Source organism: Cygnus olor, chromosome 4 (genome assembly GCF_009769625.2).
Source record: "Cygnus olor isolate bCygOlo1 chromosome 4, bCygOlo1.pri.v2, whole genome shotgun sequence".
NCBI classification, from domain to species: Eukaryota; Metazoa; Chordata; class Aves; order Anseriformes; family Anatidae; genus Cygnus; species Cygnus olor.
Window position 1 is genome coordinate 3,960,229 of NC_049172.1, and position 17,277 is coordinate 3,977,505.

The following is a 17,277-nucleotide window of genomic DNA, read 5'->3' on the forward strand; positions in this document are numbered from 1 at the left end:
ATGCAATAAAACACAAAACCTCTCTTCAGTGTTCACTGTAAAGGGAGAATCAGACACGGTGGCCTGTGGCCCCGATGATGACAATACTGCCTGTCCCAGCTGTGGGATTTTTGGAAGACATGACCGAGGCTCTGTGCAGTGTGGGCAGCCCAAGTCCTCCGTCTGTGTGCCCCTGGGTGCGAGAAGCATCCCTCACATTTTCAGCCTGTAGTTCCAAAATCTGCGTTCCCCTTTTTGCAGTGATCCCCAGACCGAGCAGAGCATCCTACAGCTTCTCTAGAAAATTCCCCTGCCTCCCTTTTGGGGAACAAGCTGGCACCTTCAACTGCAAAACATGGAGTTGTATTCAGTATAGATAGTACTTAGTCCCCGAAGTCTGAAAATGTAGGAAGGTGGGAGACAACTGTGAGAAACAGAAATGCCAGGAAAATGTGGAGGATTTGGCAGTCTTGTCTTTATGTCTACCCTGCAGCACAGCGTTGACGACAAACACATGAATGTGCTAGCGTTGAAGCTACTGGATGCGAGTCTGCCACTGAATTACTTTGGGGGATTTTTTTTTTTCTTTGAAGTTTCAAGGTTTAGTTTTTTTGCTGGTGTTCCGCTCTGTTTAGTTTCTCTAAACTGTAGTAATGTAGTAACTGTAGATAGTAGTAATGACATGTTACAGTGAAGCCCACTCCCCGCGTGCAGTCGAACCTCGTGGCTGGCACCACCAGCACAGCGCTGTTTGCTGGGGGAATGCCTTTTATCACTGCTGCAAACGGTGCTGAACTTGTTAGAAAGCTGGTAAAAGTGACCTGAAGTTTATCTGTTCTAATTAAATGAGCTGTAGCTGTTGTAGCTGTGTAGCTGTTGACCTCATTCAACTGACTGAACGCCGGGAGTCTCCTCCTGTCCCGTGGCCCTTAAGTTTTGTCTTAGCAGCTGGGCAGTTCAGTATGAGCAAGTTTGGAGCGGTTCATCGCTACCCAACCTGGTTAGCAAACATTTACTCACCTCCAGCCGCACCAAACTGCAGTTGTGCTATCAGATTAATGAATTCTTGAGAGTGTTTGTGTCTTTCTTTCGGGGATGCAGAAAGAACCAGCACCTCCTGGTGCAAAGCCATAGTCTGCTGATATTTGTGTATATAATTACAGCTTTTGTAGAGAAAAATGTGTTCCTAAATATATAGCCACCCAGTCAGGGCAGGCCACCTGCCTTAGAGCTGTGCATTAATGGTGTATTAAGTATTACTCAGTATAATATAGTGATGTGTGGGAAGGAATCCCAGACTGAATCTATTTTTGGCCTCTAATCTACAATGAGTTACAGCACCAGAGTTCAAATGCTTGCTGATTATTGCTGAGCTGGGCTACTAGCAGGCAGTTTTAAAAATAAGGCTTGCAATTTTACCAGTATCACTGAAGTTCCTCTGCAGAGCCCTGCTTGATCTTTCAGCATATTCACTGGATTTCTTGAACTGACCGTTGCAAGAGGGCAACTCCACTCAGCATCGTCGCAGCTTAATGGGGCTGTTGACCTCTCGCTGGTGGTGCTCCACTTCTCGTGGGTCTTTTCTTATTGGGTTGCGATGCTCAAGGTCTTTAAGTGTCTTCTTGGAGGAAACAATGGAAAAGAAAGTTGCCAGGTAGCACAAAATATGATATGACAATAGTGAATGAGCCACAAAAAACCAGTCAGTTGGTACAAGTATTGACCATGTTGTGTTTGTGGAGGTGTGTCTGGGCAAAGGACCCACACGGGCTATGCTGTGTCTATAGTCTTCACAGAAGAACAGTCTACACAAACTGGGACAGATGAGGAACCAAATTTGGCTCTCCTTTTCCAGAACTACAATTTTGCTTGCAGTAATACCTAGACCTATGTGCAGGTGTGTAGGTTGGTGCAGTAACAGGTGTCTCTACTGGGCTGCAGGAATGTCCTCAATAGTTTCCTTTCACAGAAATGCACAAGCACGCAGCAGTTATCTTCTATCTGTCTGGTACTAATGCAACACTTGACAGGTGTTTTTTTGTTTTTGTTTTGCAGGAAGAAATCATTCCTATTTTCAGCACTGTACGCTGCCTTTATATTTGGTGGTCGGCACCTAATGAACAAGCGAGCAAAATTTGAACTGAGGAAACCACTAGTGCTCTGGTCCCTGAGCCTTGCCGTCTTCAGGTAGGCGTCTCTTCACACCCACTGCTTTTGACAGTAGTCCCTGAAAAAAGTTTTGGTTTCTTCAGATGCAACGGTAGTGCCAGTAAGGCAACAAGCTCACCCAGAAATGGACTTTTTTTAGTTCTGCTGTCCAAGGCTATGTCCTGATCCACTCCTCACCATTGAAATGGTCCTCCTTGGCTTGCTGGATCATACAGCATTAGAGAGGAGAGAAATCAATAATGTTGTTGAAGAATAAAGTTTGGGAAAAAAAAAGTGAGGACAGGAGAAAAAGCACATATCATTGCAGTAAATTTACCACGCAAACTACAAATGGAAATAAACACATTAAGATGCTAGTCTTGTTCTCACGTGCTAGTTGGTATTAGGTTTATATGGGTGTATTTATGGAATATTTAGTCAAGGCTCTGATCTCCATTACAATGAGGTAAACCTAGACCTCCCTGACTGAGATCAAAATCTGGCTTCTGGGTATTCCATCAGAAGCAAAGAGCTTATGAATATAGCAAAATGGTGGCTCAACAGGGAAAAGGCAGTGTTTTATTGCTGCACATCTCTCTAGTTCTGTGTTGCCCCTGTACCATCAGGTTCGCATTCTTCTTAGTTCCTAAAGTCAGGAATAAAACCGACCAACCCAAATTCCATTTTATCTGCTTAATATATTAATTTTTAACAAAACAGAACATCAACAAACAAATGAACAAATACTTTTAAAAATAACCTTTACAAACACACAAACTATTGATAAAATTTACAGTACACACAAGACGTGAAGATTATCATTCATTTCAATGCCTGTTGGGAGTGTAAGTTATAGTTCACTCTACAGTATAGAAACCATTTGGAAACCATTATCAAACACTGATACCCAGATCATTTTCTAATACCTTTATAATAATTACTGACTATATTAGTTCACAGGTGCATAATGCAGATTTGCTTACTGAGCAGCTGTGAATGTTGAATGAGTTTTTGCAGGAAGGGAACAGTTTGAGCTGAGAGTTGCTACAGAGCAAAATGAGGAATGGAGAAATTTGTTTCCTTTGCCTTGTTGTATTTATTTCCTTTCACGTCCAGAATTGTTCTGTCACACTGGCTCTTCCTAAAACTCGAACAAGGGAAAATAAAATGTATTTTTAACTTGTCTCATTCAGCTAGGACATGCTACCAGTAGAATTTTAGTCTATGTTGGCTTGATTTTAATAGTTCATAGATTCCTAAATATATATATATATATAATAGTGCCGACAAAACTTTGAGCATTCTGGATAACTTTGAGAGCAAGTTCTAATACTGAAAAAATGTATAATTTTTGTTTAGTGGCATTTGGTGCTGTGCTTCTGGCTTTGTGTCTAGTATAGTTTTGCTGTTAGTGTCCTGTACACAGTTGCCATCTTTCGCTGAATTTCAGCAAGTGTTGAATTGCTTCCCAGGTGGCACATCATTTGTGTATCACTTTGCAGAGTGATTTGTAGCCAGCTGGATTCCAAAGTATATATTCCAATTACACTTTCCTGTTGAGCATAGCCACTAGAAAGCAGCTGACGTTTGCAAAGCAGTTGTAGTTTAATTCCCGATCTACAGGCAGGAAGCATGATTTCAGAACTGTCCTTTGCAGAGGGTCACTAGCATGATTTTTAAAACCACACTACTCTGGGGTGGCTCTGTGGCTGACGTGCACGGTGTGGGGCTTTTAAGCAATTTCACTAATTAGTTACCTACCAAAGTCAAAGCAATGCGCTCATCAACAAACAGCAGCAATATACACTACATTGTGAAAGTGCAGTGTAGGTGGACTGAAAACATTCAGACTGAATCAACACGTTCATTACTTGCAAACTGGAGTTTCCCATCATAATCAAATGAAATATCCATCGCACGGCCTGCAGTAGCTGCTGAGGGAGTCTGGTTAAGATCTAAGATCTAAAACGTGGACATCATCTTTGTGAAGCTGCAAGCTGCCAGCATGAACCAACCACAGAAACCACCTTCTCCTGGCAGCACAGGCACCTGTACTGAGCTCTGCTTCTGAAGGTGAGAAGCACTTACCAGGAGGGTGCAGCCTGGGAGAGATTCACCCCTGTGGGATTTGCTTCCTACATCAATTCAAGTCGTACTGCTCCAGGGATGTCCCTGAGCACTGCAGAGCTTTCACCCTTCTTTCTGCGCATCAGAAAATGAGATGGCAGGGGTGGAAAGGAGATGGAGGAACCCTAAGTGTGAGACATTCAGACTACATGGAGCATTTAAGCTGCTGGATTTGTTTTTGGGGACCAGTGGATTATACGAATGGTGCATCTGCACCTATAAAGTTGTGCTCTTCTGAGGGCATGGTGTTTACAGCAAGGCAGAGCACGAAACCTCCTTAGCTTCTGCAGTAACATGCAATCCCATACAAAACCAATGCAAACACAAGACCCCTTCACATCTTAACTGGAAAAAAGAGGAAATGCACTTCCATTAAATTTTCAGAGAGAATTCAAAGAGAATTTTCATTAAAACCTGACATGGAAAGTTGCTATAAGAAGTGTTAATTGGAACATCTATCTCCTGGCGTTTCACCATGGCTGTCCTTGCTAGGGCCAGCAGTCACTCCCAGCCTTACAGACTCTGGTAGCCAGCTCTACTAGACTTTGAATGCCGTTGACTTTCCGTGTAACTTGGGTGTTACTTTCCAAATAACCCTTTTTTTTCTGGCTCCTCACATGACTAGGTCTTTCATTTACATATACTTAGTCTGAAAGACATTTCTGCTTCCTTTGAAGGTCCATTTGGATAGATTTATATGCTATTGTTCCACCTTCAGACTCACTATAGATCCAGGAAAATACTCCTCAGTTTTAAGTCTTCCCTGCTAGCTTTTGAAATTCTATGACTTTTACAATACCTTTCAGAAATTGTAAGTATTGTGTCTGCCATGAATGGTTGTAATGAGGAAGAAAAACCTGCCTGGAGAGCCCTCAGTGTTCTGTCTCAAGGTCAGAGTGAGTCTTTTTTTCAGAGTCCTTGTTTATCTCTCTTCTAACACTCTTACGTTTTTACCTACTTCAGAAATCATCAGAAATAGTAACATTTAGCAGAGGCTGGAAAAATGTGTTCTGGACTTTAAAAAAAAGGGAAATTGCCTGCCAGGCAATGACCTGGCCCTCCTTCACAATGCATCCTGCCCGCCTTGCTTTTGCCAAGATCATTTAAATGTGGTAGCAGCTCTGGTAGGAAACTTGCCACGCCTGTACACAAACAAAACAACTACACCACCCTACCGAGCTTGCTGAGCATTCAGAGTGAGTTTTGTGTCAACACTGGCAGCCAGCAGGATTTGTGAGACAGAAAAGCAGCTTTATTTCCCTTTGGAAGCTATCAGCTAGTTTCGAACATTTTGTCTCTGGGATAAGGTTACTGCTGCTCCATGAATACCTCTGTAAACGCAGCAACACTAAAGCTTGCTTTTCCCATTGAAACCACTGTGAAAACACGATCTTTTAAGTCTTTTGTTGAGAAATTAGTTTGGGATATTTTTGGGGGGGTTGTTCTTCTTTTTCCTGCTGGCAGGTTTGTTGAGCTGTTTCAGGCACTGAAGATTCGTTGTGTGACATGACGTGGCTTTGTTTTTGTTTTTCCATTTTATACAATTTAATTAAGTGTTTGCACCCAATCCTGTTGTGCACTGAGGTTCTGCTGGAGCAGCTCTGTGCTGTCCCATGTCAATGGGAGCCCCTTGTTAGGGAGTTGACACAAATGTTCCTTTCTCAGATTCGTAAGACCCCAAGGAAACTGTTGCTGATCCATCTACACATCAAAGCGACTGTCAGCTCTGTATTTCTGAATATTTCCAGCGGTTAAAAACCTGCAAAAACACAATGAATTTGAATTGCCAGTTCTATGTACGTGCCACTTTGAACATAAAGTTAGGGTCATTCACTGACACCAAAGAATTTCTTAGTTAGAGCATATCAAAAGTGTCATGCTGGCATCTCTAGGAATCAGCAGAGCTGCAATCAGGACTCTCGCAGGAGGATACAAAGTCATTAACTCATGTTTTCATTGCATCTCAGCTGGATTTGTGTAGCTCCTTTAATGGGTCTTGGCGTCTGTGTATGGGTAACATTGCCACCGAGGAGCTCACTCAGGGGAGCTCCTTCACACAAGACAACAGCATGGCACGTTTTCACTCACTCTCCATCCTTAAAGGGCTGCCAACAGAAGAATCAGGGTCAGGACACTAACTAATAATAGCAAAATGTTGTTTTCCGTAAGGAACATGATCACATCGATAGAGGAGAGAAGGAAGCTAAAGCATCCAACCTGATGCTGTTGTATGTAGGGAGAAGCTAAACCTGACTATGACTGGTGCCGTGACAGGTGTGATTTGTCTTTGTCGAGCTAAACCACACACTCATAATATTGTTATCATCATCTGAGATCATGCAGATTCCAATCCAGCTTCAGCTGTACTTTGTAGCCACGGTGAAAATCAATTCATGTCAGCACAGGGTTTTGCAGATATCTTTCTTCCTGGGAAATACTTTGTCTCAAAGTAGTAGGAGTGGTATCAATGGCCACTAGCTGCTTGCCACAAAGCCTCAGAAGTGAAATATCTCAGCAGCAACATTTCTTGTATTTGAAAGAGAAAACCAGGAAGTCTCACTGGAAAAAGGTGACTCACTTTTCTTTCGTGAGACTGCTGTAATGGGTTTGTTTCTGCAAGCACAGCAGCATTTTGTGGAATGGTGTGCACTTGTTCTGCAGAGAGCTCCCAACAACATAACCCAAAAGAAAAGAAAAAGAAGACTGAACATAAGTTTATGAACAGGAGTCCAATTGCTTGGATTTGTGACTTATACATAAGAAAACTGATGAACAGTGATTCAAATTTATGTCCAGTCTCAAGGTCTGCCATTCACAGAGCCTGGCCATGGAGATTAAAACACAACTTAATTTCATATGTTGCTGAGCAACCCCCCAAAATCTTAAAATATTCTGAAATTTTACATGGGTCCTGAAAGTACATTCACAGAGAAAACGAACTAATGAAAGAGCAATATTTGCCAAATAGCATTAAGATTAATAAGTGGCATTTGAGGTGAATTATCTTCTCTCTCACACAGTTGAAAGCAAGAGAATGCTATATGAAGTATTCCCTATATTTGCAAAGCGCTGATGCATATTTTCAACAAGACATGGTTCAGAACCCAAATTAATAGTGCTTAATATATACCTAACAATTTATTTCATTTGGGCCATGTTCACCGTTACAAGCTTGCCTGATTTTATTATGCAACAGATATTGGATACATCTTTTTAATTACCATTTTGGAGCAAAAGTTGAAAACTGGGTGAACAGCAGTTCAGAATGGTTGGAGAGAAACAAAAATCCCTTGGATGATACAGAACAGTTTAAGAAGAAAAAAATATTTTCTGTAAGCTAAACTGTAATCCCAGTAGGGAAATACAAACAGTGCTATGTAGGGTGAATTTATAAATTGCAAAGAAATGCTAGCTGGCATTAAAAATACAGCGTAGGGGTGATAAAAATGTATGGACTAAGAGCAATAAAGTACTGTCAAGAAGACGTATGTCCAATATGTACCTTATTTATTCTAAGTAAGAAGAGCATCCCATGACAAATATCTTTATTCCCAGAATTGTGCTTGATGCCATGTGACAAAAAGATGCGCTCATCCTTTTCTGAAATCTCATCTTTTCATTCGCTCTGCTGTTACAGCTGTGGCCTATGTTGTGTCTGTTAAAGTTACTTTGAATATGAAAAGTTTTTACTGTTTTTACCTTATCAGGCATGATTAAAAGTAAATCAGGGATTCACTGTGAGACCTGGCTGATGCTAGTTTAAAGGAGGTATGGATAGCATTGGCTAAACAATTCCTGTGGAAATCTCTTTTTTCAGTGCTAAGCTGGGCAGCCTTTCTTTAAAAAGTTCTCCTTTATTTTTTGTCTATTTGCTTTTTTGGGGATTTTTGTTGTTGTTGTTGCTGGAAAACTGAAGGCCTCAGCAAAGTAAATGCAGTGCATTGTTTGGAAACCAGCTTCTGCACTTGCTTGGCCCTATTCTGTCTGCTCTCTCAATCGGTGAGAGATCTGTCAGTCTGTTTGTCACCTTAAATGATATTTTTCCTGTGAAATCTTCCTGCTCCAGACCACAGGCGTGTCCTGCTCAAAGCACTGCCCCCTGGAAGCGGACTTCTCCTCTCAATTTTAAATTAAGGAAGGAACTGTACTAGGGAGAAAGTAGCCTCAGTGCCTGGCTTGTGTCCTCCCCACTGCAGGTGGGGAAGAGGAGAAATCACCAGGGAACAGAAATCTCCATGTGATGTCTTCTGAGTGAGTCCCCGACAGCTTATGCCTGTTGGATACAACAGGAATGAAGTGCTGAGAGGTGGGAACTTGCCCGGCCTAGCAAATCCAGCACTTCAGCCGTGGCCGGGTGTGTTGACAAACGGGGCCTGCACAGGCAGAGCCGCACATGGATGTCAACCCGTGGTTTACCAAAGTCACCACCATCCGACAAATTCAGCTGTTCCTCTAAGCAAATGTATTTACTATTTAGCAGCTGCGGGCACCCGGAGATCTCAGCTTCTCTGGACGCTCACAGGAGCGCTGCTGCAGGGAGGATGGAGCGAATAAGGAAGATGAATGACTCCAGGCCTGTGACTGCCATTTAATTTATGGATCTGAGCAGCTCATTACAGCCATATTATAACTTTTAGCTTCTTTAAGCCTTCTTTATTCTGTCAAATGCTAGTCTTTATCTGTAACTTAGATTGAGTTTGATTTGTTATCTGCCTGTTTTACAGCTTTAGTGATTGCTAGCTCCATTGGTTGGCTTGATTCTCCGCTAAATCTTTTACTTTATTACATTTTGGCTTTATTTGCCCAGGATAATTTCAAACTCCTGAATACATACATTTCAATGCTATACATGATGGTTACTCTACCATCTTGATACATTTGATCCTGTAAGTATCTTTGAATTATCCTGCAGAAATAGATACGTCACTTTTTTTAGATTATCGTTTAAATCACTGTAATATTACAGTTATTCTAGAATTTTCTTGAGATAATGTTTGATGCTGACAATAATTTTGGTAATGACACAGGAGCAAGTGCAAATGCCCCTGAAGCATTCATTAAGGATCGCTTAAGAGTTACACTGTGCCTATGAATCCTCATGGGCTACTTTAGAAATCCTTAGATGGATTCCTTAATTCTTATGAGATTTTGCACCAAACACAGGGCTTAAGCTGAAAATTGATATATATTTTTTCTTTTTAGCAGTTTAGCCACAGTCCAAACTTGCTGAAATAAGTATCTAAGAACTAGGAAATGTTTCTTGACAGAAAATTACCTGCCCAAGTATACAGCCTTCACAGGATGCTGGGGCTCTTCAGCTCCAACAAGAGTCCAGTTATTATTTAGCGATGGAAGAGTGAGTTATTGCTTGAGAAATGATAGGTTTCATCAAGAAATATTGTTCCTGCAAGTTCCTACCCCCTACGTGCCAGATGATCAGGGACGAGCGTCAGGGAACAGCACATCAAGGAGCACCAGAATGAATGGTGGGTAATTACTGTTGATTAGGTTGTAACCAACTCTTTGGAAGTCAGGTGAAATGCAGGGATGTGTGGGTAGAGCTGAAAAATTATTTTTCATTCGTTGCAAGAAAACAGTTACATGTTTTTCAGCAGTGTATGGTTTCACTGGTGTCCCTGTGAGCAAATTTTGCTATTCTCTCATGGTTTTGGGGGGATGATTGAGTACCACTGCCCTTCAGCCTGACCACAGCTCCTTCTTTATCTCTTTAGCAAAGCCCAACGGGCCTTGCATAGCCGCTGAGTGCTCTGTGTAAGACTCTCCACCATTTTTTTAATGTCAGCTGCTCTAAAGACCACTTGCAAGAGTCTGGTCCTGGCATTTGTTTTTCTGCTCTGCTCCTTCCAGCAGCTCACAAAGTGTGGCTGCATTGTTTTCGTACTCTGCTCCTCAGGGTTGCCTGAAAATAGCTAATCCCAGTCATAAAGAAGGCAGGTCCGGGGGATCAAACTGCATTTCCTGGAGGGGGAATTCGGGTTTGGTGAGGAGGGACTGGGAGACAGTAGCTGTGGCAGATTGATTTTTATCCACACATAAATAAGCCTGCTGAGTAGTAGTTGCAGCAATTGGCAGAGCTGTTGAGCTTGGCACTTTAGCAAGGGAAAATCAGATGGATTTTACTCTGCTGTGGTGTTAACGTGATTAAAATCTCCAGATGACAGTGTCCATTGATCCGGAGCCCTGCAGAGATGTCACTGTTTGGGATGCTTAGTGAGGTCCCTGGAGAGGGGGGAAATTAGCCTTTTTTTTTTTTTTTTCCTTCCTAATTTTGTCAATAAAAAGGACAAAGAGATGGTTTTAGGAACCAGGTGAGATGTGACTAGGAAATGTGATGATGAGTGGGAATGGTTGAAGGGAGTGGCCCCACACAGAAGGATTTATTGCAGGGGAGAGAAAGAGACTGATGCAAGGAGCACAGTATCTGCCCTCACTTGAAACCATGGAGTGAGCTGTCACTTTAACATACCTCCAATTCCTCCATTCCCTCCCAGTAATTTATCACATGGGAAAGTGATAACCGTCCAAGCCTGTATGCATATGCTTATGGGTATATAAACTTGCACAAATGATAGATTATTTCTTAGAGCCATGTAAAATATTTGCACAATTTTTAAATCAGTCCAAGCTGGCATGGCTTCAGGTTTTGGTCCCCACTGAAAACTCAAATGATTTGCATTGAAAAGCTTGCTGGAGAGACATCTGGATCAGATACAGTAGAAGGGTCTGAAATGCAAGGTTTGTGTGTTCAGTTCAGTGTTGGGGGGCAGAGATGGAAGTCTCTCAAATTTTGCTTTGGGATTTTGATAGGACCAAGCCCAAACCTCAAAGTATGCGTGAACTTATGCAAAGAAAATTCTTCTGCCAAAACCAGGGATAAAAACTGCGAAGATCAGCACAACTTCTGCTCACACACGTGGTACCGAGAGCTAGAGCACCCCATCATAATGCACTTTCAGTACGGCTGACCGCTAAGTTTTAGGGTAAGTGAGTGCCACGCTGAGACAAGCATATGTTATTCATCACCTCCTCCTTTTCTTAATTTTTTTTTTAACAATACTGTGGATGGACCCCACCCTGAATGGGACTCCATCACCTTTAAGACGGGTGAGAGACTCTATGGGTAAGCTGTGAGACCCATCTGTTCTCCATCCCAGTCAGGAGATGGGAGAGGCAGAGGAGCAGCAGGACAGTAGGACCTTAGAAGGAAGGTTTCATCAGTGGGACTTCATGAGAGGACTATAGGTACCTTATAGCCTTTCAGATACGTGGGCTAAAGGAAATGAGTTCTATGTTCTTCTTAAAGTATGAGATTAACACAAGTGTTCTTCAAAGGAAGGTTTCATAATCTTTGAAAACATGCTTTGTAAGGTGTTCAGATGTCATAGGAAAAAGGGACATCATGGGACCAAGGTGGTTTTTCCATATTTTTTTTTTGTTCCTGCCAATTGCAAGAGAATAATTAATGGTCCCAAATAATTTTGTCAATAGGCTAGGCCTTGGAGAACACAGGTGCACAAGGGAGTTACTGTGCTCAAAATTATCTGCGGACAACAGAATAGTGGTAACCGAGCACAAGGACGTCTAAACACAGTTGCAAAGTAGTAAAGTATGGCAGCGGAAACCTCCTTTCTGATAGCACAGTTTTACACTAAAATTTAGTTTTACACTAAAACTGCTATAGACAGAATAAGCGCATAAATTGTTACCATGGTTTATCAGCACCAGGGGAGAGTTGGTAACATTCTCGTATCTGTGCCCAAAGTTAATTTAGTTAAAACAATATATGGCAAAATTATAGCTGGTGTATTTTTTTTTCAGTGAAATGCAAACAACATAGATCAGAAACAAGTTCAACTTAGGTGCACGGTAACATCATGATAGTTCTAAATCCCAAACGTACAAAAACCAAGCATTGCAGTCTTCTGCAAAATCCCAAGACTGACTTTAAAATAAAGAAATTTTCCTTTTACAGTGAGAGTTTCTCATCCATGCAGGTTGCTGCGCCTGTGGTTGGCTCAATTATGTCTTCAGGCTTCTTCCTAGGCTTGGATAGAAGCATTTAGAAATGAGAGTCCCACAGTATCAGTTGCTGTTGTATGGGATTAAATATCTGTATTTTTGTAGTTTTATCAACTGAGGTCATTAGCAAAGGAAAATATAGAATCATAGAATATCCCGAGTTGGAAGGGACCCATAAGGATCATCAAGTCCAACTCCTGGCACCGCACAGGTCTGCCCAAAAGTTTAGACCATGTGACTAAGTGCACAGTCCAATCTCTTCTTAAATTCAGACAGGCTTGGTGCAGTGACTACTTCACTGGGGAGCCTGTTCCAGTGTGTGACCACCCTCTCGGTGAAGAACGTCTTCCTGATGTCCAGCCTAAACTTCCCCTGCCTCAGCTTGACACCGTTCCCACAGGTCCTGTCACTGGTGATAACGGAGAATAGGTCATCTGCCTCTCCACTCCCTCTCGCGAGGAAGTTGTAGACTGCAATGAGGTCCCCCCTCAGCCTCCTCTTCTCCAGGCTGAACAGGCCCAGTGACCTCAGCCGCTCCTCATACGTCTTACCCTCTAGGCCCTTCACCATCTTCGTCGCCCTCCTCTGGACACTCTCCAACAGTTTAATGTCCTTTTTGTACTGTGGTGCCCAGAACTGCACACAGTACTCGAGGTGAGGCCGCACCAGCGCAGAGTAGAGCGGGACAATCACTTCCCTCGACTGACTAGCAATGCCGTGCTTGATGCATCCCAGGATACGGTTGGCCCTCCTGGCTGCCAGGGCACTCTGCTGGCTCATATTCAACTTGCTGTCAACCACAACCCCCAGATCCCTCTCTGCAGGGTTGCTCTCCAGTGTCTCATTGCCCAGTCTGTACGTATAGCCAGGGTTGCCCCGTCCCAGGTGCAGGACCCGGCACTTGCTTTTGTTAAACTTCATGCGGTTGGTGGTCGCCCAGCTCTCCAATCTGTCCAGATCTCTCTGCAAGGCCTTTCCACCCTCATCCGAGTCTACAACTCCTCCAAGTTTAGTGTCGTTGGCAAATTTGCTCAGAACACCTTCTAGTCCTATATCCAAATCATTTATAAAAACATTGAAGAGGACTGGCCCTAAATGGAGCCTTGAGGGACCCCACTAGTGACCATCCGCCAGCCAGATGTGGCCCCATTTACCACAACCCTTTGAGCCCTGCCCATCAGCCAATTGCTCACCCATCGTATGATGTTTTTGTTTAGCTGTATGCTGGACATTTTGTCCAGTAGGATCCTATGGGAAACCGTGTCAAAAGCTTTGCTGAAGTCCAAACAGATCACATCAGCTGGTTTCCCTTGATCGACTAGATGGGTGATCTTATCATAAAAGGAAATCAAATTTGTTAGGCAGGACCTACCCCTCATGAACCCATGTTGGCTGGGACCAATGACTGCATTGTCCCCTAGGTGCGCTTCAGTAACTTCAAGGATCATCCTCTCCATAATTTTACCAGGCACTGACGTGAGACTGACAGGCCTGTAATTGCTAGGGTCTTCTTTCTTACCCTTCTTGAAAATTGGCACAACATTTGCCAGCTTCCAGTCTACCGGGACCTCACCAGATTCCCAAGATCGTTGAAAAATAATTGAGAGAGGTCCCGCTATGACGTCTGCCAGCTCTTTAAGCACCCTGGGATGAATCCCATCCGGACCCATGGACTTGTATGGATCCAGGTGGAGCAGCATATCCCGCACACGTTCAGGGTCGGTTGGGAGTTTGTCATTCCCACCGTCATGGTCCTCCAGCTCAGGGTACCCTGGGTCCCGAAGCCCATCGTCAGCGTTGAAGACAGAGGCGAAGAAGGCATTAAACGTCTCTGCTTTGCCTATGTCATTGTCTGTGAGGAGGCCCTCCCCATCTAGTAGCGGACCTATGTTTTCTTTGGTTCTCCTTTTTCTGTTCACATATCTAAAAAAAAACCTTTTTTATTGTCTCCCACAGACATGGCCAGCTTCAACTCTAGTTGGGCTTTGGCCACACGAATTTTCTCCCTACAAACACAAACAGCATCCCTGTATTCCTTCATCGTCGCCTGACCCTCCTTCCAGCAGCCGTACACTTTCTTTTTTCGCCTTAGCTCCAGTAGAAGATCCCTGGTCAGCCAGGCCGGCCTTCTGCCCCACCTGCCTGACTTCCGATATTTTGGAATCGCCTGATCTTGAGTTTTTAGGAGGCAGTGCTTAAAGATGGACCAGCACTGATGGACACCAATGCCTTCAAAAGCAGTTTCCCAGGGGACCTTGCCGACTAGTTCCCTGAGCAGCCTGAAGTCTGCTTTCCCCATATCCAGGGCTGAAGTTTTGGTGACAGTTTTCCTTCTGTCACCATAAATTCTAAACTCAACCACTTCATGGTCACTATGACCGAGATGGCCGCCAATTGCCATGTCTCCCACAAGACCCTCTCTGTTCTCCAGCGACAGATCTAGAAGGGCGCCTTTCCTAGTTGGCTCACTTAGCACCTGCACCAAGAAGTTATCATCTAGGTGCTTTATGAACCTTCTGGACTTGCTCGTGTCAGCCGTGTGGTGAGCCCAGTTGACGTCTGGCAAGTTAAAATCCCCCATTAGGACGAGGGGAGTCGATCTCGAGGCATCTCTTAGTTCTGCAAAGAATAATTCATCAGCGTTGTCGTCCTGGCCAGGTGGTCTGTAATAGACTCCCACAACGACATCCCCTTTATTTGTTCGTCCCTTAATCCTTACCCAGAGAAACATGAATGAGCATGAATTTTTAAGAATGTCAACAGTGATTTTTCCACCCCACTAGTGTGTTTTTTGTACCTGCCCCTGTCACAAAGAGTTGGGCATGGCTTGGGATCCACAGCAGGGGGGTGGTTTTAAATGCCTGATTTTCTTTTGGAGTTCACTGGTGCAAGTAAAGGAATCAGCAAGGAGCATTAATGCAAAACAATCACAATAATTAGAACAATGGCAGAAATTCCACAAGGGAAAAGAATCCAAATATTTTCTCCTACCACAGGGCAGGCTGCTGGGGCCTGGTCTTACATAAATTTGGGGGGTAAGACAGTGACAGAGAGATAGAAGTAGGGATGCTCTTAGAACTCATTAGAACTCATAGGCTCATGTTCTTTGCAGCTTGTGTCCAGCTGCGTCAGATGAAATCCACGCTTGTATTTGCCTAGTATGCCAAGAGAAAACACAGGGAAAGCAGGAGTATGACTGAGTCTGTTGCAGACATGTATTGATTGCTCTTACCTGGTCTTCTGGGTAGGGCAGTAAGTAACATATCAGATGTGCAGGTGATGAAAATGCAAAGTTAAGAAGTGTGTGTCTAGAAACTGTGTATCTTTTTTTTTCTTTTTTTTTTCTATAAACTGTTTATCTTTAAAGATATAGGCATGCCTGAGGTAAATAAGACAGAGAGTAAGGGACTTGAAGGTTTAGAGAGTAACATTAAAAAGTGGAAAAAAAATCTATAGCAGGTCAGAAGACTTTCTCTGAGAACTGGAATGTTTAATGTTGATTTAATAATACTGTATTCACTGATACAGAGTGAGGTCACACCTCTTTCTGCTTTCATCAAATGAACCTCATGGACAAGGCACTGAACCACAACTTGTGATGCTGCACATCATTTCTTATCGTGGCTCAGGCAGAGATTTTTTTACAGGACATTTCAATTTCAGTTAGCCTTACCTCTTCAAAATGGGTCAATGCTTAGCCACCTTACAAGGCTGTTACAAGAGTAAACCATTAAGGACTGTGAAATATTCACAAACACAATGCTAAGAGCCTTGGAGATGCCAACACAGGTAGAAGAAGCCTGGAGGAAGTTAGATCTGAACCTGAATTAATTAAGAACTGCTTTGTCCATGACAGATCTTTACACGAGGACATCTGACCTAAAGCAATTCTTGGTCTAGATACTGTCGAGGCATTAGTAATTCTGGGATAGTCCAAACTGGTGGTGGTAAATCACTTGGCTGTTGAGAAGCAGACAAGACCAAAATTTTGGTACAGTAACAAGGAAGGTCTGTGCTGTGGAGAAAACGGAGATGACTTTTCGTTACGAGTGGATTTGATGACGAGACAGGATCTTGTAGAAGATACCTAGAACAGTTCTGGGAGGTGAAACAGGGTTTGCAAGTGTTTGAAAAGAACAGTCTCTGCAGGGTCAGGTCTCTCTTCATCACTAACCTTGGCATTGCTCAAAAGCAGCTCAGAAGTGTTGAAGGACAGCCTAATTATGTTAATTTTCTTTGCCATTTCTTCCAAAAATAAGAGTTGGACTAGGTCCATCAGCTGTAATTTGAACAAGTGTCTCTCTAGGATTTCAAGGTAACTGACTATTTAGAAGTCTTCTCTTTTAAATGCTTGTAAAATGACTCATGTTACATTAGAGTTAAGAGAGACCAAATATGTAGTCAGTATTATTATTTTTCAAACTTTTTTATCATTTAGAAGAATACATTATCACTGTGTATATCCTTCACTGACCAAGAGGCTGATTCATTTAATTGAAAACTGTAACCTTCAGTTCAACAAACCTAGCAAAATATTTTTAATCACCAGGTGCAGACATACAAAGCTGGTTCTCCTAGTCAGTTATTAATGTATTGAAATAAATTACAAAGATTTCATAGATGCTGTCCTTGTGCCATGTGGACCATTTAGGATGGTGGGTGCCAGATCCTTTTCTAGGCTTCTTTTCTGTGAGATTAGAGAACGTGTCCTATTGTGCTTACTTAGCCATGACTCTCACTAGCTCCTTGAGATCCAAATAAGATCCATTAATTCCACACAGGCCACTGAACAGCAGCCAGAAGATCTCTCTCAGTCATTGCCCACGTTTCATTTGTAATTATTGATCGGTTTCTTACTGGATGGTTGCTCACTCTATTGTAAAAATACCAGGATTTTACAATCACAGATAGGCCTAAAGCAGCCTTATAGCATCTACACCTGTTTAAATACAAGAATACATTCCTGCAGTCATCCACTGAAGT

At 42.8% G+C, this 17,277-nt stretch overlaps 1 protein-coding gene across 4 annotated transcripts in view; it reads left to right on the forward strand.

The window, feature by feature from the left end:
• Window positions 1–17,277, forward strand: part of ELOVL6 (ELOVL fatty acid elongase 6) — a 69,483-nt gene that overhangs the window by 39,811 nt on the left and 12,395 nt on the right. For 3 of the 4 annotated variants that reach the window (XM_040555370.1, XM_040555367.1, XM_040555371.1), the window contains one exon: window positions 2,035–2,166. The exons of the other annotated variant lie outside the window; for it this stretch is intronic. In XM_040555370.1, coding sequence (XP_040411304.1) covers window positions 2,096–2,166 — 71 coding nt within the window. In that variant the 5' untranslated portion in view covers window positions 2,035–2,095. The remainder of the gene's footprint in view (window positions 1–2,034; window positions 2,167–17,277) is intronic. 4 annotated transcript variants of the gene reach the window in all.